A 20,546-nucleotide genomic window follows, 5' to 3' on the forward strand; every position below is an offset into this window, starting at 1 on the left:
CTTTCAAAATAAGCAACATACATCAGATGCATTTCACTTCTCAAACCGGAAATATACATCGTATCTTCTTTTACCCCTCCTGACCAATTTATGTCTCGGCTCCTTATTCACATCCTGAAATGTCATTGGACAAGAACTGGGCACATGAAGATGATGTCACACTGGCAGGCAACGTTGCAGGCAGAAAAAGACAGATCTTAGAAAATGAGGCAGGCGTACACCTACTTTACAACATTATCACCAGACCATCAACAGGCATACTGTATAAAATACAAACATAAATTAAGTAGATAGCTATGTACAGTATTATTTAAAAAATAAATAGTCTCATTTCAACTTGGTGCAAATAAAAGTGCTTTTTTTTCCCCTTTACAGCCGATACATTCCTTTTATATAATTTATTTTCTCTACATCATACAAAATAAAAACACTTTGGTTTGCTTGCAAACAAAGCCGAAATCCAATAATATATGACAAAAAATAAAACGGTATTTGAATGCAATACCACACAATAGTCACCACAATTTTCTGTAAAATAACGACATACAGTACTAGACACATACAGTACATATCAGGTATTCAAACAGTCCCTTCAGGCATTATAAAAAGCCATCCTTCACGAGCCACAGAGTGTGTTTGTTGAGGAGGCTATAATCAGTCTGCAACGCTGCTCTTAGGGGACAGTCTGTTATTGTCTTTCAAGTGGATTCCTCAAAACAACAAAACAAAATCAATGGCTCTCTGGAGTGACGGATGCAAGCCTGTTGATATTTAAGCATGGAGATGGATGGGTAAAGAGGGAGGGAGGGAAAGGTAAAGAGAGAGAGGGTACAGGCGATGGCAAGGAGACAGTCAGGGGAAGAGAGGGTGACGAAATGGCAGACGAGAGTTCTCGTGGCGGGGAGACAGACGACCAGATAGACAAAGGGGGGGAGGAACAAAAAGATGCAGAAGGGGGGGAAAGATGGAGGCAGGGATCAGTAGGATGAGAGGAGACCTCCTCAAAAGTAGCCTGGGCAGTGATCTTTCAACAGATGCTCAGCAAGAAGCCCAGGAGACCGTCCCTTCAGACAGGGTCGCAACCCCGCTCACTGACGAATGAGGGAACCGCAGAGAGAGCAAACGAAGAGAAGCATGATGGGAAAGGGGATCTGAAATAGCATAACACACACATCCCTGACATCTCAGGCCGAGGTCCCCTCAGAGCCTTGTCTTGTCACACAGCGACTTGCTGCTCATCTAGCTGACGGCCGCCAACACCAGCAAACGCCACACCAAGTAACAGCTGGCACTTCTGCTGCAGCACACCGCACGCAAGCCTTTACAGGCTGACACACACACGACTGAATCTACGCATCAGTCTACAGCTGGAGGGGAGATCCAATTGTAACACACACCGACGCTGAGAAAAGCAACGCGTCTTTGATTCCATAAACGTGTATACGCAAACACTCTTACATATACGGTTCACATACACACGCCTCTGTCTCTGGAAAGACGGATCAAAGTTGTGCTGTGGGCACAGGAGGTGGGGCAGATGGAGAGGGCGGCCAGCCTGGGGCACAACAGCACAGAGAGCATGTTTGTGTGTGTTTGTGTGTGTGTGTGTGTGTTTGTGTGTGCCTGAGAGGGAGAGAATGTGCCTGCTCAAATGGGATGTTATGCTTTCATCTGCGAGCAAGTAGGTACAGTATGTGTACGCGAAATCTCTGAAAGAAGCATATTCACGAGAGAGGATTTTTTTGTTGTTGTTGTGTCTGCATGCATGCATGCATGTATGTGTGTGTGTGCATGTGTGTGTGTGAATGCTTTCTTGTGTGGGCGCTGAGGCAAACACACAGGGAGATGAGAGGAAAGGAGACCAGCCTTTCAAACAAGATTAGGTCTGTGGCTGCCTAAAGGCCTGCATGCCTGGCGACACTCATGCATAGACTGGGTGACATCTGTATTAACACCGCGACAGCAGAAGGCCCAGTCTGCTGCGTCATCCGACAGACAGAGACGGCGTCGCACTGATTGACTGACAGGGGACTTTGACACGTTTTGAAGGGGTTAAACGAAGCTGCTACTAAATTATCTGGACATTTAGTGGTGATAAATGTTTGTGTTAAAAATGCAAACTGTCTTTTTTTGCCTACGGGCATTATTTAATTATGATTATGTAATCACAATCTCTTTTAAGAAGAACAGTCTCACTGTACTTTAAACTAATACCACTGTCTAGTGTGGATTGATGTTTTTTTTTGGCCATTGCATCAAAGCACGGACAGATACGACCACAAGCCTTCAGCCTGTTGGTCCAGGTTTGTGTTTGTGTAGAAGGACATATCTGGGGGCTACTACCATAATTGCTAATCAACTTGGCTGGCTGAGTTAAGTGGAAACAATACAAATTACTGCCAGTGAACATAACATCATTATCACATCCAAGAGAGGAATAACACAAAAGATACTTCAGTACAAAAACAATTAGAAAATATGAACATATTACCAAAACCATTTGATAACTACAATATGCTCTAAAAAAGACTTGAAAGTCTACTGCAGAGTGATAATGCAGAATGTTGGTATAAGGCTTGTATTTTGATAAACATGGATTGCACTGAAAATGTCATTTTTGGGACCGAGTATAAATGTTAAAACTTGTTTTCCTCATCGTGTGACACTTGTGGCAAGCAGATGGACAAAGTCCTCCGAACTGTCAGAGTGATGGAGAGGAGAAAGGAGAGGCTGAGGAAAAGGTCATTCCATCCATCCTTCCCACTCGCCTTTAAAATCAATCAAAAGCTTAATGGTGATAAGAATGTTTCTTGTACTCGTCTTTTTTCTTTTTTATACAAAAATTACACTTCAGGAAACTGTACTGTACGTCATGAGCAATTTAAGACAGAAAAAAAGCTTTAAGAAAAGAAAATTGGAAAGGAAAAAAAGAGAAGGATAGCTGAGCCGAGCTGGTCATGAGCCGTCTTCCTCTGCTCCTCAGAGTCCAGTAATAGACCACAAGGAGGAAAGTAAAGAAGAGAAGAGTTGGTGGGCGGACACAGTCATCTACCCGGGGTTGTTTTTCTTCCTTTTATTTGGACTGGGATTGGGATCCAGTTTCAGCTCTCGGTACTGCACCTGTTAAAACACACACAAATGCACACACACACACACACACACACACACACACACACACACGCACACACCACCCGGTCAGGTGGAAAGAGCAAAGGATGCTTGAATAGCACAGAAACCCTCCAGAGGCTCTCTGAGTCCAGCTGTGTGGAACAGTGGCCTCAGGGAAGGGATTACACACTGATTACAAAACACACACACACACACACACACACACACACACACACACACACTTATATTTAGACACACACAGATGCACACACTCACACACAAACACAAACCATGTACACTGTTCAAAGCTCCAAATACATTCATGCTTGCAAACGCACGCACAGAAATATACACGTACACACACTTCCACAGATGTGGGACAGTGGCCTAAGGGGAGGGATCATACAAACAAACAGAGAACAGGGAAAGGACTCATGGGAAAGCTTGGAGAGACAACAGAGTCATCACAGTATTGCAAGATGGTTCGGAGAGAAAGGGCAGAGGCGATGGGAAGGAGTCAGAAGTCAGAAAAGACACTTGTAACCCTTATAAAACCAGAGCTTAGCTGGGGGTTTTAGTTACTACAGTATCAAAGCATTGCTGATCACATGGAGCTTGATGTATACTGCGCTATATCTCAGAGGCTTTATATGGCTAAACGTGCAATTAGGGACAAAAGTGTTGACCCTATGTTCATGTGCTGTTGAAGAAAAAGCCTGTCTTCTCAGACAAAAACCCAAAATGTTCATTAGAAAATGTAGACTATCTACTGGCCAGAGAGATAAACCTTTTTTTTCGTCATCATTCATGGTACAACTAGAATTAACGCCTCGCTAAACAGTCATGCTGCAGTTTACATCCATGTCTGTCCAAAATGTCATCACTTCATCATTTTGTTACTTTGAGGATAAGACCAAAACTCATGGATTTGCTGCATGTCTACATCCAATGTGACCCTACCTGGCGGTAACTTTGTGTCTGTTAAAAAAACAACAAGAAATTGACTTCTTTTGTATCACTATTGTGTCACTAAAAAGAAATGTAATCACAATCACTTCAGAATAGGCTGTGCATTATCACTGAGGGAGTGTCACCTACTTCTCCCAAAGGGAAGTAACTCTCACTTCATGTGACGCTTTGCAAAGATGGCGAGCAGAGCTTAGAAAGAAGCTGCTCTTAAGTGATGGACACTCAGACGTAACAGCATCACAGTGGCTGAGCCGCAGCAACCAGAGACTGTCACTCTGGCAGTCTCAATTTCAGATGTGTGTGCATGCACACACAAATACAGTCGCAAGCCTAGACAGATTCAAGACACTGACAAGCACTAGCCACTGAATCAGAATACTAATAGAGAAAAAAAAAAAACAAGACTTAACAGTCACAGCACCAAAGAGCCAGTATCATCTGTGGGATCTTTCCTTGGCTGCTGTACTGTAGGCTACTCTGCCTGTCTGACTGACTGACTGACTGACACTCTCTCTGATTCTCCAGGCAGACAACAAACTGACGTCAATATGGTTTCTCTGTTCTGTCTCATGGTGGGTCTGTCTGCTGTGGACGAGAACAGCAGCGTCTCTCAGCACTGGCTGGGAACGAGCCTTTATCATCCATCTTCTACTGGTTCCCACTGTCGCTTCAATGGCGCCTTCCAGTATCCTCTCCCTGCACTGTACAAATCTGAGATGCAAGCAGGCGCGTGTGTGCTTACCAATGAAGACACATGCATACGGATACCAGCAACGAGAATGCACACACACACACCTCCCACATCACCCTGCCACTATATTATTAAAATCCCATAGACATCCATCCACACACACACACACACACACACACACACACACACACACACACACACACACACACACACGGTACAGTGGGGTATTTCAGTTCCTCTGTCTCACAGCGGTGGTCACCAATGTCTCGTTAAGGTGCTTCCAGAGTGGTTAGGCCAGCATGTGTTGCTCTCTACGCCTCACTAGGCAGCCAGACTTCACTGATACAGATCCGGACATCCTACTAAACAGCTGTACAAATAGAGCCGCTTAGTTAGACACAGTGAGAAAGACGAGAGACTATGAGGTAAGTCTAGAGGACAACAAGGAAATAGGCCAGGTGGAGAACACAAGGGAAGAAAGTAATGATGGGAAGCGAGATAAAGACGGGTCAGAAATAGAAAGAAAGACGAGGGGCAGAGAGCGGGACAAACCAACAAAGGAAACAGGAGAGAAAACAATGAAGAAGAAGAAGAAGAGACTGGGTGAGACAGAGGGAGAACTTTGGACACTCGGGTGATGACAGATACTGTTCTCATGTGGGTGTGGATCCTTTTATAGCCCTGCCAACTAAAGCAGACAACGGAGCAAAAACCCAGGGGACAGAGAGGGTTTATATGGCCCCATCTGTGTGTGTGTGTGTGTGTGTGTGTGTGTGTGTGTGTGTGTGTGTGTGTGTGTGTGTGTGTGTGTGTGTGTGTGTGTGTGTGTGTGTGTGTGTGTGTGTGTGTGTGTAGGTGTGTGCAGTTGTAGTTCGGTTAGGGGACCATGACAGTCCTGGCACGGTGCCAACATTAACTGTTCAATGACAGTGGTGACAATGGATGGAAAAGTGAGTGAATGGTTGAATGATTGAATTCACTCATGAGTGAAAGAGTAACAGCACATACGCATGTATCGCAGTTCAAGGGACATGTCTGTTAATATTAAATAACTGCAAGCAAATTCACAAGAACAATCTGTACCCATATGCAACTCATTCTCACTCATCGTCGGCTGCGAGCGTTAAGCCGTCTACCACGGATTCCAAAAGTAGGACAGGTATTGTGCGGGATCACTGGCTGTTAGTGGTCCCATTACACGGCCAAACGCCTACAGCAGCAAAAAGGAACACAGCGATTTAATTCTGCGCGTTGACATTCCTGTCCAAACAAAACTATTTGTGAGCGCCGGAAAAAAACAAAGAAAAGTTTGCATGTCAGTAGAAAGTAGGGTTTTGTTTCTCATGAAGAGTAGCGAAGGGGATCGACAAAAACAAAGGGTGCAGGAAAAAAAAACAATATCTCAATCAAACAAGAGTTTTCTCTGTGAAGAGCTGCCAGCCAAGAGAAATGGAGCTCATGCGTCACAGGTTCAATTGCACCTTACAGGTGACAGGCCTGCCTGACGCTATACCCTTGGCTCCCCCGCTCACCTCACCTAATAACACACGCACACAGAAGCACACAAACCCATGCAGACAACAAGAGCTAGTTAAAAAGAGGCAAGAAGAGAAGAAAAGGCAGAGTAGGCGAGGAGAAAGTGGGACGTTAGCAAAATAAAAGAAACCGGAATTGGGTGAAAGTAAAAAAAAAAGTGTGGTAATGCGGAGAGCACATAAGCAATTTGGTAGAGCGAGTGGGGAGCTTAAAGGGAACATCGACAGGAGAGGCAGTGGGTAAAGACCCAGCGCTGCTCAAAAGGCTGCTCCACCCTCGCTCCTCTCCTCTCCTCTCGCAAATGTTGACAGTACAAGTGCAAAACAGGCTTTGAAGTGTGCTCTGCTGAAGGGGCGCCGTGTACCGTGCTTCGTTTAACGGTGTTACCCACAAAGCATCCCGGGACCTGCTCCTCTCTCCCTCTCTCACTGTCTCTCATTCTCTTTTTCCCTCTTACACTGAACCTTTGACTGTGTTTTGATGATGCCAGTGTGGGCAGACAGGCGAGGCAAAACCAAGGTGGGTGACAGTGAGCCAAAAAAAAAAAAAAGGCAAATAGGCGAGTAAATAACTCAAGTCAAGAAAGGCAAGGGAGCAACATTTTAATGATACTATGTTATTCTGTTTTCCAGTCCTTTCCACAGAGCACAAAACTCAGCGGGTTTCATCTCATGTGACGCCTAATGGAGCATAAGGGTTATTAAATGTTTCCAGGGAAACACTATTGTGTGTAGTTCACACATCTGCACATCGGAGGATTCAGCACTTGCGTCTATTGCTGGGAAAGAAAAGGCATGTCAAGGTGACATAAATCAGTGAGCAAAAAAAAACTACTAAGTAAAGAAAGTTTTGCCTATTAGCTGCTGCGGCGCGACACATACTGAATAGTGACTAAGAGGCCACTTGCAGGGAAATGTTTAAATTTGTCACAAAAGTGGGGAAGGACACAGCGGAGGAGAGAGAGACCTCTGGTAGATGTAAGTGATGGCATCTGGCAACGTTTCAACCCCTTAACTATCCTGCCTTTGACCCTCATGTCCAATGAGGTTTCATCCCCAACATAAATGTTTTCTAAAAATATTAACCTGACTCCCCACTGCTCATTAGGCGCTAAATTGGAATTCATGCTTATTTTTGTACTGGGGGTTTGATCCAGCTCCCATACACCATAAAGGGCCACTTGGCATGCTAATTGCCTTGGCCTTACTTACGCACTCCCTAGCTCACATGGCTAATGGTGTCGTAAAACATACTAGTGCACTGACACCTCCCAAACGCCAGGTAGGGAATACTCAGCGCTATAAAGGTGCTCAGTTTTGCCTCGTTTAAGAGGACATGAAGGATTCCCTGATAATGACCGTAACGATAGCTAACGCTGGTAAAAGAGCCAAACCAGCTACAAGAAACTGTTACCCAGGGAGGGACAGTGAGTCTCTCACGCAGACATGCACTACATACCATGCCGGCCTTTAACATTGCTGCTCACAGGGACATAATGATTTAAGTAAACTGTTCAGGTGGTAAAAAAGGCAACTCTGCCTGTTGCAGCTCCCATGCACCACTGAGAGTTTAGTTTTTAAAGGGTGTTTGACAGAGTTGTTAGGGGCCCAGTGTCATTGATCTAAAGAGCTTGGTTTGCAAGACTAACGTACTTTCCGCTAACTGTACAACCAATGAGAAGTTGGTATTGTTAAATGCTAAAAGTTTCTTTTATGTACACTATTAAAGAGAAATGAAAGATGAGAAAACTATGAGAGTCCTAAAGCTGCACCACAGTTACTGTGGTGGTGCTGTTCAGCGACATACGTTATGATGGACTGTGGCCCAGTGTGGATGCCCTTTATATATAAAGTCATTAGGACCTCATCAGTTCTGGCTGCACTGAAGCACCTCTAAATGATGCGGAACACTGCATTGAAACACCCCGAGCCCGCCTCACATGCACTACTACTGGGAGAGCGTGTGTGTGTGTGTGTGTTTGTGTGATTATGGATGTGCGCTAGGTCACACCGGGTCCCTGAAATAGCACTTCATTAGTCATCCAGAGAATCAGGCATAGTGGGCCCCAGCACCAATGCCAGTGGGTGCTATGGACACGTGCCGGTGGAGGGGACGCTCCATTTGGACCCCAGCATCTCTCTGCATCATCCAAGAGCCTAAAGGGCTTGATCCCCACAGGCGGCTTTGACCCAGTAAGGTGGGGGCAGGCAATGAGGTGAACCCAACACCGCAGGCAGCTGAAGGGATGCGTCGCAGAGCAGAACGTTCTGCTCTGTTTTTAGCCAACGACCGCCGAGCGGGGTGTCGTCGCAGATAATTAACCTTTGGATTCAGTGAGAAAGTGATCAGTGCAGGTCTCAGTTCTTCATCAGCTGACTGAGCAGTGAATCTAAATTTCATTGACCTTATGTTATCGATACCAACAAGGCTACCCTGCTTTAAATAATCAAACGAGTCATCTCCAATATTCAATCTACTCTACTCGTACTTCCTGTCCTAATTCCTCCCCCCGTTTCTCCATTTCCATCCTCATCCTTTCTCCCTCAAATCTATTCTTACCCCTCTCCCTTGGTCTTTCCCTCGTTACTTGGTAAGCCTACGAACTGTCAGTGAAACCTGGCAACAATTACCTTTCCGACAACTGCAGCAATAACTGTTACAGTAGCACTTACAGTATAACTTATACAGTAGGCACAACTCCAGCAGCACGGGCACCAGACCAGAGCAGCATGTCTGCCCCCACCTTCCCTAGCCAGCAGGCCCTCATTAGGGGCCTTGTAAAGGCCTCATACCTGCCGGGCCTGGGCCCCTTCACTGCTCCGCTCCCCCCTGTCTCCAGGTGTGTAAGGTGGCTGCACTTCACCAGAGGGGACAGCTTAGGCTCATTTAAGCCTGTGGCTACCTGCCTTGTGCCTACTGCTGCAGCAGGCCTCAGTAAACTATGGAGCCGTAAAACTGCACGGGGGCCGAAAGGGGGAGAGCACGGGGGGTTAGCGGGGGTGTGTAGGGGAGCAAGGATTATGACCCTGTAAAGATGAAAGAAGTTGCGGCAACAAGCGATCAAAGAGGAAGTGTGTCAGCGCTGATGTGGCAGGGGATTGGTCGTATCAGAGGCCCCGGGTCAGCTTTAGCCCGCATGTGCGTTTAAGTGTGCGTTCATGTGCGTGCGTAGTGAACTCAGCACAGCGGGGCTTAACGGCCACAGCGGACACCATCGGTGCTGGATAACACAACGACTTTCACAAGCTGCCGCTTAATTGCAGTTTAAACTGCACTTTGTCCTGAGCAGCACAGCACGTTACTGTTAACACACACACACAAACTACACACACGCCTACACACCTATATTTTCCCTAACGAAGCATCTGTAGTCTTCAGCCACAAAGTTAATCTGATCTCACGGTTAATGTAGAAGCAAAACCGCATGGGGCTGGTTAACTGTTGGTTTACACTCTGTTCCAATTACTAGCATAGCTGGGAAACAACAGCTAACTGTAATTGTGTGTGAGTGTATGTGTATGGAGTCAATCAACCTAGTTATATGCTGGGCACTAAACTCACTTAACCTCGTTATCTTATTACACAGCTCCAGCTATGTATGTGGAAATTGAATTAGACTAGGAAGCTATTAATAGGAAAACACAGGAACGACTTTGAAACAATTAGATTAGATGTCTGCATGGCTTAAACAATGGATAGTCAGTTCACCCTACATGAAAAGTACAACAGTGAGGCGCCAACGGCTGAGAGGAGGAAAAATAAAGAAAGGAGACAGAGTTAGACGGAGGAGATAATAAAAGGAGCTCTAACCCTTGCCCATGTCTGGGACTGACAGATGTCTTGTCAAAAAGATATCAGAGATGAGACACAGATGAAATTGGAAAGTTCACCCACCACTTGTACATCTGAGGGCACTCTGGACAAAAAGTCGAGCAGCTCGTTGTTATCAATAGTGTAAGGGTCTCGCAGCTTCTTGGTGAATTTATTCACCCCTGTAGAGAGAGAAAAATGGTGGGGGCAAGTAGGGAAGAGATGGAAAAGAGAGGTGGACATCAGCACACACTTGCATGTTGAACAACTTCTTAACTCATTTTTTGTGGTTGTACTGAAAATATGCATCACATTTACTAATTGTCCCCCCCCCCCCCAATACAAACCATTAAAAGCAGCATGAAACATAGAAATTGCATTGCTCTGCCAGAGGTTTACTTCGCTACTGTTCTTTACCTTTACACTTCCAGTACATGGAAATACAAATAAACAGTACAAATTGTTTTGACATTAGCTCACCCCAGGCTAGCACAATGTATCGTAGAGGGATATAGTAGATGATGATGGTGGCTCCTCCGAAAGCCACAATGGCCAGCCAGCTTAAGAAAGGCACAGTCCAGTTGAATGTGCTGAAAAGAGAGGAGAAAGAAATTAGGAGACGTGGCAAAGCTCAGTCCAGCCAAACACGCCGAGAAAGAGTAGAGGGGAGTCGGGGAGGGCATTTGATTTCTTTTCAACCCAAACAAGGTGATCTGGATGCCCCTGCACAGCAAATTCATCACATTCACTGGAACTGTGCAGAGGGAAATAACTTCACCCCGAAGTCTTGCAGGTCAGCATTGCAGGGTAGAAATGGGCCATACCGCAATACAAGTCACTCTATCTAATCAGTAAAATGCTCTCAACTTTACAAAAGCACAGGTCACAAATGTGACAGCTTGATTTGAAATGCTTTTAAATATAACCAAAGGGAGTAACCTGCAGCCTAACTCTTTTTTTATTACGGATTTTAATCAAAACTAAAATCCCTTTGCTATGTATGTGTCTATTCAAAAATAGGAGCACCTGTGTATGTAGGAGTGTACAGTGAATGAATGGTTTTGCGTGTGTGTGTGTGTGTGTGTGCATGTGGAGTGATGTGTTTAATAGTATGTACATGATTCAGTTAAGAGGTCATGCAGGGTTAAGTGAGATGTGATAGACACAAAGACAGACAGCCTGTGTGTTTGTCTCTCGGGGCTGGGTGTCACGCTGGCAGCGTTTCCTGAGAGCAGAACTGAGTTATACTCGGTTAGGCTGGCAAGGGGAAGCGGGGCAACCTGGCATTGCAGAAAAAACACTGGGACATGCGGAGCTGAGCGGAGCGGGCCCGGTGCCGAGGAGCGGGCTTACGACTCACTTCTTTATCCTCTCGCCATAGGAGGCCACTTCATCCAGTGCATTCTGCACACTGATGCACACGTCCTGAATGGCATAAAGCTTGTTCATGAAGCCCTTTCTCTCCGAGTCCTGTAAGAGGACAGATAGAGATGTAGGCGAGAGGGAGAAAGAAAGCAAGGGTGAGGGAGGAAGAGACAGTGAAGAGAGGGGAGCAGAGAGAAAGAGGAGAGAGACAACAGAGGCTGGGCACAGGCATCTTTGTGAAAACAATACATTTTAAATAGCGTCAAAGATTTGGGGTGGGGAGCCAAATCACCGGATATCCTGCACGAACTGACGGAGTGCTTTAATAGAGATACAAAGTCGGCAGAACAAATCAAAAATGCTCACATGGGAAAATTTGAATATGTGAATAGAGAGGCAGAATTAAAGTGAAAGCCGAATGGATACATCAATCTTTGGGCGCTCTCTCTCTCTCTCTCTTTCTGCTGCCAAGACAGCTAGGAAGACCGGGCAGAGCCCTCTTTTGTTCTGCTGGCTGGCACACTGTGATGATGTCACCAGCCGTGACATCATTAATATCCTTATTAAACGCCGTCACCATGAAGAGCTCCTCCTTTTCAACTTTTTGATGGTTGAGAACTTGAGAATATACTGCAAGGAGTGGGGGGAGAAACCACAAACTAGTCAGACAATCTAAGATCTGCAATCCCCTCATACTGAAACAAAGTGAAGAAGTGAAGAAGTCATGCAACAGTCAACGAGCTGCCCACTGACTGAGTGACAGCAAAGGGACAGGATGGATCTGGACAGAATGAGGTGACGGAGAGTGATCGAGAGCCGTTGGCTGAGTGAGGACATGAACACGCAGACTGGTTGTGGCTGGATGTGATTGGTGGGCATGCTTGGAAGACAAAAGGGAGCACATAAAGAGAAGAGGAGGACTGTCTATTGTCAGAAGAGTTACAAGAGCGTCCAGTGGTACTTGTACGGGTGGGCAGTTTGTAATATGGCAGACTTATATTATCAGATCATCCAGGTCCAGTATGTTACCACATCAGCAAGTGGACAACTCAAGAAAAGTTGCTGGTATAGTGACAATATGTTTTGTTTTATTAGGGGGAGGGTGGAGGTTGCTGGTATTTTCTCAGTGGTTGAATAAATGTGCACTTTTCAACTATTGAGTATTTGTTACACTTGCAAATAAAAAGAATCCTTCGTAGTTCACATAAGAAATAATCTGGATTTCATAAAGCTGGGAAAATAAGGATATCGCACAGCTGTTCGAAGAATTTAAGTTAATTAATCGACAAAAAAAGGGGTAGAAAAGTTCAAGAGAAACCGAAAGATTATGGCGCAACCCTACATGGCCACCAAACGTTTCTCTATGAGAGAGAAACTGCAATGGCTGTGTAATGATGAAGATGGATGGCCATTGTTAGATTAGAGAGGTAAAACTCAGAGTAATCCTCCTCATTATACACAAAGAAGACAGTAAAGTAGTCAAAGACATGAAACCTCCAGGACCCCAGAAGCCTTTACCACATTTCGCTCCTTGAGGCCAGACCCCCCCCCCACCTCACCACAACCATCCCATTGAGACCCAAAACACCCTCCAAGCCCCGAAACCCACCCTCTTCTTTTTATTCTCCATCCAGGATCAGATAATGTGAAAAATGAACCATGGAGCAGTCAGGGAGACCACATGGCCTCCCCGGCAAAACCACACAAGACAAATAGATATAATTAGACAGCGTCCCTGGGTTATTTTTCTTCGCAAATATTTTACAAGACTCCCCTTCTTTCTTCCCCTCTCTCCTCCTCTTCTCAGTCCTTTCTTCAGAGTCCATCTGTTTTTCATTGCTCGCTCAGAATGCAGGGTCTATTGTGCTGGGCTGGGTTAGGCCGAGCCGAGCCAGGCTGGGCCCGGTCAGGTCGTTTTATTTTCGGGAGTGGGTTTGGGGGCCAAGGGAGTGGTGTGAGAGAGCGGGCGGGGGTGGAGAGGATAGGTCAGAGGTCATCGGAGTATAAACCATTGCCACATGCACCTCGGACTGCGGTCTGACTCGTATTTCCTGTCTTCAAACACGGCTCGGGGAGGCGGGAGGTAGCAATAACACAGAGGGCCACGGAGAACCTTGTTTTCCCAGCTTCCCTGCACACTGCGCACATATGGAGCCAGGCAACCTGTTCTTATAATGGAACCTAATATGCATGCACGCACACACACACACACACACACACACACACCCTACAGCTATTAGATAAGGTTGATCTGCACACCTGGTCTTGCTGTGTGACTCTACAAACATTATATCCTGACAAAGATTATAGGATGAGGGCTCTTGACTTCTAAAAGCAGTTTCTTTCTCTACTGAGCAAGTTTGTTTTAGATCGCAATGTCATCACTGATAGAAAGGGAAGTGACACAGAAAGATGAGAGAGACATTGCATTCACACATCAGTCAAGGTCAAAGAAGCTTTTTTGTTGACTTACATGTTTGACAAAAAACTGTGAAATCTTTGAATCAGGGAGGTGAGCTCTCTAAGGCAGTCTTGTCACGCTTTCTGTGGTTTTGTGAGGAACGTTTGTGCATGGGTGTCAACCACCAGCTCACATGGTCTTCCAGTTCTGACTAGTTTCTAGTGTCACTCAGGAGGATGAGCAGGGTCTGTGCAGGAGACTCGGGGCCTGCATTCCCATCTGCCTCTTCCCGTGTCTGTCAGGAAGACTAAGGAGGTTTGTTTGGAGACCTGAAGGCACGGCTAATAAAATTAAATCTGCAAGGCCTCGCGCTTTGACTTGGCTATAGTTGCAAGTCGTGTTAATGCTCAAAGTATGCTACAAATCCCAGCACCCCTGACAAGAGTGTTCTGAAGGATGCTGCTGCATGGCTTGAATCATTCCGACAGATAGTGTAATAAGCTTGCCTAATGAGTTTATCTTCATGCATTTTAATAGACTGCTACTTTAGGTTAATCTGCAATGCGTTTCGCTGATATGTTAGAGTAACTGCCAGTTCTGTTTGTCTACTACAAACTGTCATTGCAGTCGGCTGACAAGAGCATTCATCTCCTGTAAGACAGGACTGATGTATACTCATCGGTCAGGTGCACATATGTTTATCTGTATATGAAGTATATTACAGTCCATTTACAATTATGTGCAATGTGATGAACTGCACTTAAGGAATGAAGCGTATCCGATTCTGAAAATAATCCTAAAAGGTCTTTCTGCCAAAACTACATTAAACAAAAACTATATGCAAAATGATCGCATATATAGTAGAGAGGCATAAGATTAAACAAAAACAATTTATGTGCTAATTTATGTGTAATATAAAAAAACTGAATGGATGTTAGCACCCCCAGGTGTGGGTTGACAAATTAAAATAAGAGAATATACTGTATACTGCTTTAATACATTTCTAAATGTCCATGACCATCAGTACTCTACTGATTTGCTCATTTACATCAGTAATTTGCGTCCCCAGAATGCATACTCTAGAGTACCTATATAATATTAACAGAAATTAATATTCAGGCCTTTACACACTTCAGTCATTAATATTAATTATTTGTGTCTTTACCTGTGTGATGGTGTCTCGCTCATTCTGAAAAGCATTTGTTTTATAATACATTGTATAGCAAATATAATGTGAGTTTAGGGTAAAGTCAGAGCTCCATACTTGAATGGAGTTAAATAAGAAACTCCATTAAGACATTTTGTTTATTCCTTGAGTGAAATGTTTCTACGTGCAGAAGAAATCTTGACATCAATTAACTCTAATCAGGCTGGGAGCAGAAATATTTATTGAGTTGGTGTCCTTTGTTGGCATAGAAGTGTATCGTTTGTGGTTATGTCCAAAGTTTGCATCATTGTTTGGATCTGTGGAGTGTGACATGAATTCTCAGCCAAGCACCCATCAGTTCAGCATTAAGCCACCCTGTGTGCAAGTGTGTGGAGCAGGCTGCATCATGGGAGTGCTCCTATCAGCAAAGACAGAGGCGGGAAGGCTCGTTAAAGTGATGCGAGCTGTTTGCATGCGTTAAGGAGAAACAACCCTCAGTGACACCAGAGAGAGGCCGGGACACACACACACACACACACACACACACACACATATATATATATAAACAGCCCAGTCAGGCAAACCACATTGCACTTGCTGGTAAATTGTGGTAAACAAATGTGGTAAACTCCTTGAAACACTTGATTAAATATTTAACAAAGGAAAGACGCTCACTGCCTCTGTGTACTCGACTGCTCCATTTCTCTTTCAGGGAGATAGCATCATGCCAGAGTACATCTATATGCAAAAGTGCAAAAAGAGCAGTTGTAAACTTTTACAAAGACAGTTTGTTCTTCACTGACCCAAGGCCTAGAGCTAAACAAGAGAGAGGTCACTGAGGACTTAGCTTATTACGATGGACTCAAATATCTGTCCTATATCTATTGGGTGGAAATAGAGAGAGACATTTGAGACTGTTTTAACCTCCGATCACAGTGTTCTCCCTGCTGGGTTACAACATAAAAATGATAAACCTAACCGTTATAATGCAGCACCATACATCCCATCACGCCACGAAATGAGTCTGAACCACCAGTGGCTGCTGCTCATTGCCGCTGTGCTAAAATTGCACCTGTTTTTCTTTGTTTTTCTTTTTGCCTCGCTCACTCGGCAGCACAGTAAAAATTGAAATGTCATATAAAACGTGACAAGATGCTAATATGTGGCTCCCAGAGGGCATCTGAAAGCGTTCTTGTTGATTTTGTAACTGCAGAGGGAGGCGGCATCCCTCCCATTTCCACCCCAGGAAAAAAGAAAAAAACATTGAAAAGTTGAGCAAGTTGAGGAATGCTTTAGGGGCGACACAAATTCAATTTCCAAAGCCTGTGCAAGAATTAGGAATGACAGAATAATAAATAGCGCATACAATTAGCATCTACTGTGTACTTAAAACTTGATGTGTTGCAATCTCTCTGAGAAAAATCTAACATGGATACAAGAACAATCATGATTCTATACACATAAACAAGATATTTGGCTGCTGTTGTCGACTTGCAGCAAGTAAATGAATATAACAATAATTTAGCGATTGATGAAAGTGCAACACTGTTCACTGGTAGGAGGCTTTCATTTGCTCATTAGCATTCACTGGTTGTATTCAGTTCAGTCTAGTACTATTTTGTTTGGCTCTATACAGGAGTAAATATTCTGAGTCACAGTGAAATGGGCAGATGTCCTGTCTCTAAAATGAAGCAAGTAAGAATATACTGCCTATAGTTAGTACATTGCAAAACGCTTCAAAAAGTCTATTAGTTAATTCATGATTAAAGATAATCTGATTGTTAATCAGCAAAATGAGACATTTGTTTTGCATATTTTCATGAAAATGTAAGCAACTGCTCTGTAAAGTTTTTGGCAGCAAGTCAAACGCAGTCATGGAGCACTTTCTGTCTCATGTTGACCACTTAAATTAAATAGTTCAGCTCCTAAACCAGTCCCATTATGTAAGCCAAAGATTAAACTAAAACTACTATGTTTCATCTGTGTCTATTCCAAGTAGTACCAGCTCCACTGGGGAGCGATGACTCACAGATTTGACCCCCTGGGAGTTAAGAAAGTCCCTAAAGGGGAAAAAAAATAAACTTGGCAACCCAGTGGCCTAGAAGAACAGATCCCCTCTGTCAGGAAATGACAACAAGACGAGACAAAAGGCCCTGTGACCGGCCTCAGATGCCACCATGCAACCTGGCACCTCGCCAGCGCCACATGAAAGAGGCAGATGTTCCCCCCTTTTTTTTTTTAAGCAGCAGCTTTAATAAATAATTTATCTCATACAACAACTAATCCATGGGCGAATGTGGGGAATACATCTCTGTTTCCCTCCCTCTCTTTTTATCATAAGCACATAAATATCTGTTTAACTAGGGTGTTGAGATGTGCTGCACGTCCTCCTGGCCCTCATCAGGGGGCTCGCACACACAGAGGCCACGTTAAGATCTGAAGGGGCGTCCCACTCCCATAGGTCCAATGTAAATGTGAGGAGAGCGTGTATGTCTGTGCGTATAGGATGAACACAGAGTTTTCTTTGAGAATATCCGTGTGTGCCGAGGGTTGCTCCCACAAAAGCCAAAGTCAAACTCCAGTTTAGACCGTCAGCTGAAGGTGGACCAGGCAGGCACAATGCTCTCTAGTACTAATTAGTCTCTTCACCTAGCCTCGTCCCATAGCGAGGATAAATATACGCACACGTAAAAGAGGGGGATAGAGGGAAAGAGGGAATAAAAGAAAAGAGGTGTTGGTGACTTATTTTCAGTTTGACCTCTGCTTCCTATCCTAAAGAGGAAGGTTTCTGGTGGTACGAGTGTGTGTTTGTGACTCTGATGAGTCGGGTGGCAGGAGGTTGTTTGCCACTGATCATCTTTACCCAACTCCCCCTGGGGCCTCTCATCACCTCCACCACACCAGCCACTCCATCAGACTCAAGGTCAGGCACGAACACGCATAACTGACTACCACCCCACAACTTCTGCGCTTCCCCTTCCTCGCCTCCTGCTGAACGCCACCCGACCCCCGCCCAACCTGCACCCCAAGCCTGCCCAATTCTCCCCCACTTCGCCTCACCTCTGCTCCCCTGTTTCGGCACTCTCCTTCCCCTGTCCTTCCTCGCATCCAGCCTGGCAGTGTGTGATGAATGGGACAACATTACTCTTGTCCTTTGCTGGCCTGGTTTAGCTGCTCCAGCCCATCACCCCCCATCTGTCTGTCTATCGGTTTGCCTCTGAGTCTGGGTTGGCTTAAAACATATGCTACTGCGCAACCTAACCTCTGGATTAATTTGTTTTTACAATACACCAAGATGAAGGTACAAATGGGATTTTACATCTTATAATAAAAAAGGTACAGACATTTGGTAATTAGGTTAGCAATTACATTTATCGTTAAGACACATTTAGGCTTTTTTGATTCTGTAAGGTGGACGTCTATTTTATATTTAACTAATTAAGATATTTAACTGCATTATATTACATGTTTTTATCAATTAAATCATGTTTTACACTTTCAGATCTGATTCATCACCCAGGTCTGTAAAGCTTCTTGCTAACTTTTGTGTACCTTTAATTACATATTCATGTTCAGAAACACAAGCAAAAGAAACAGCTGTAACATCCACGGTTTTAAACTTTGTTTTGGAAGTAGAAAAAAACCCGACAGAGCGAGAGTGCATCGCTATGAAGTGTAGAGATCACGTCTTCAAAAAAGTAAATAAAATATGCATCCTCTGTGCTCATTACAGATTTATGACTTTTGTTAAAAGAAAAGGTGGCGGCTGCCTTCTTACATGTCTGACTTTCAAATTCAGACGACAATGCTGTCAAGCGTTGTGCTCCACATTCTGTCCAATGAGAGACTGGTAGGGCTGAGTGTGTGCCATCTTCAACATCCTATTTGGTGAGAGTTGCGAAGAGAGTAACTTTGAGTGGATGAGAGCACACAAGAACTCCTCACCTACAGTGCAACGAGTGCTCGCCGTAATCCTTTGATGCATAGTTCATCAGTCAAAAAGTTCAGTTGGTTCAGCCGCTTGTGTGCATGTGATTCAGAACAATAACAGTTGGGGGAGTAGAGATTGCTGCATTAGGCATAATGAGCATTGGGATTTGCTCCAGCAATATGAAATAGCTTTGCTGTTTCTGTAGCAACTTTTAAGGAAAAGAGCTCACAAGTGCATTCAAATCACCCCAAAACCACACACACATGCACACAAGTATACACACCAGGATTCTTTATTAGTTATTAGAAAATATGTATGCTCGGTAATTATTGTCAGTGACTTAGGGGTCATAAGGTGTGAAAACAATCCTTATTTGTGAGATGAAGGCAATTAGTGCGTCCAAAAACAAAACAAAAAGAGAAGCTAAAAAAACAAAAAAAACACACCAAAGAATATATCTCACTGCACAGAATATACCCCAAACACTCCCAAAATCACCCTTTAGTACCCCAGAGCAAAACACCCTTGCACCTCAACACCTTGCAGGGTAGCAGGTCTACAGTGCTACAGGGAAGTCACACAAAAAGACGGACGGGGGGAGGGGGGGGGGGGGGGGGGGGGCAGCCTTCCATGCTGGAGCCCCATTAGCTTCTCCATCACCTAAGAGCAGGCAGAGGCCTTGAGCTTGGGTTGCGGGCCAAACGTGCAGTGCGTGGGTGTTGATTGAGACGTGGACAGGTGACAAGTACGGTACAAAAACCCCGACAGGACGGCAGACAGAGGCCGTCGGACAGACGATGAGCTAAATAGGAAACCGGAAGACAGCGACACACACCATCGGGAGTCAGTGCCAGACCCACACACATGCCCACTTACCACCATCGCTCGTATCCACTCAAAGTGCCAGGAAGCCAACATATCCTCGAGGATATGGTTTTTATCACGGCTGTCCTCCCAGGGGCCTGGTTTAGGGTCCTTGTGGATAGATTACAATGACATTTTCTCTTTACAACCCAGAGAAATGAGGGTGAAAGGGGTTAACGAAAAAAAAGTGGATGTTTTACAACTGGGTCTTAAAGTTGATGTTTTGGCCAATATAACAAGGCTGTAGCCTAAAGTTAAGAATAACACACTGCACTGAAAACAAATGTAGCCTTGCAATGCAGACGAGACTCACAATTGATTTTTGTTTTTCTAGTACTCACCTTTGTATAGACCTAAAAAAAAAAAGAACTGTATTTGATAGTTGGGTTCAATAATATGGCTTTTAATTTATTAGGTCCATTTGAGAAAAGCTGTAATCAAAGGAGCACCTATGTCTATAATCTCTACAATGACAGTGGTGAGTATCCTGTAAACTCTGTGAACCTTTAGGTAGACTGTCCATAAGTACAGAAGAAGACCCAGAGTGCAAAAACAACACCATTTAATTTAAATAACAAAGGCCAGAGTTAAAGTAAAAGTGTTAAGAGGATGGCAAAGAGTCAGAGATTGAAGGAGAATCTAGTGAAAGCAAAAGACAAAGCAAGAGATATGTATCTGGAGGGAATAGAGATAGAGAGAGATGATCCACCTGATGTTTGTGTGC

General features: G+C 44.5%; 1 protein-coding gene across 1 annotated transcript in view; it reads right to left on the reverse strand.

The window, feature by feature from the left end:
* Window positions 1-3,048: 3,048 nt before the first annotated feature.
* Window positions 3,049-20,546, reverse strand: part of mctp1a (multiple C2 domains, transmembrane 1a) — a gene marked incomplete at both ends in the record, with an annotated part of 120,836 nt that continues 103,338 nt past the window's right edge. Inside the window, 4 exons of the mRNA XM_079161592.1 lie at window positions 3,049-3,120; window positions 10,199-10,296; window positions 10,595-10,704; window positions 11,475-11,584. Of these exons, the coding sequence (XP_079017718.1) occupies window positions 3,049-3,120; window positions 10,199-10,296; window positions 10,595-10,704; window positions 11,475-11,584 (390 nt within the window). The remainder of the gene's footprint in view (window positions 3,121-10,198; window positions 10,297-10,594; window positions 10,705-11,474; window positions 11,585-20,546) is intronic.

This window comes from Pholis gunnellus (assembly GCF_910591455.1).
Source record: "Pholis gunnellus genome assembly, chromosome: 6".
Classification (NCBI taxonomy): domain Eukaryota; kingdom Metazoa; phylum Chordata; class Actinopteri; order Perciformes; family Pholidae; genus Pholis; species Pholis gunnellus.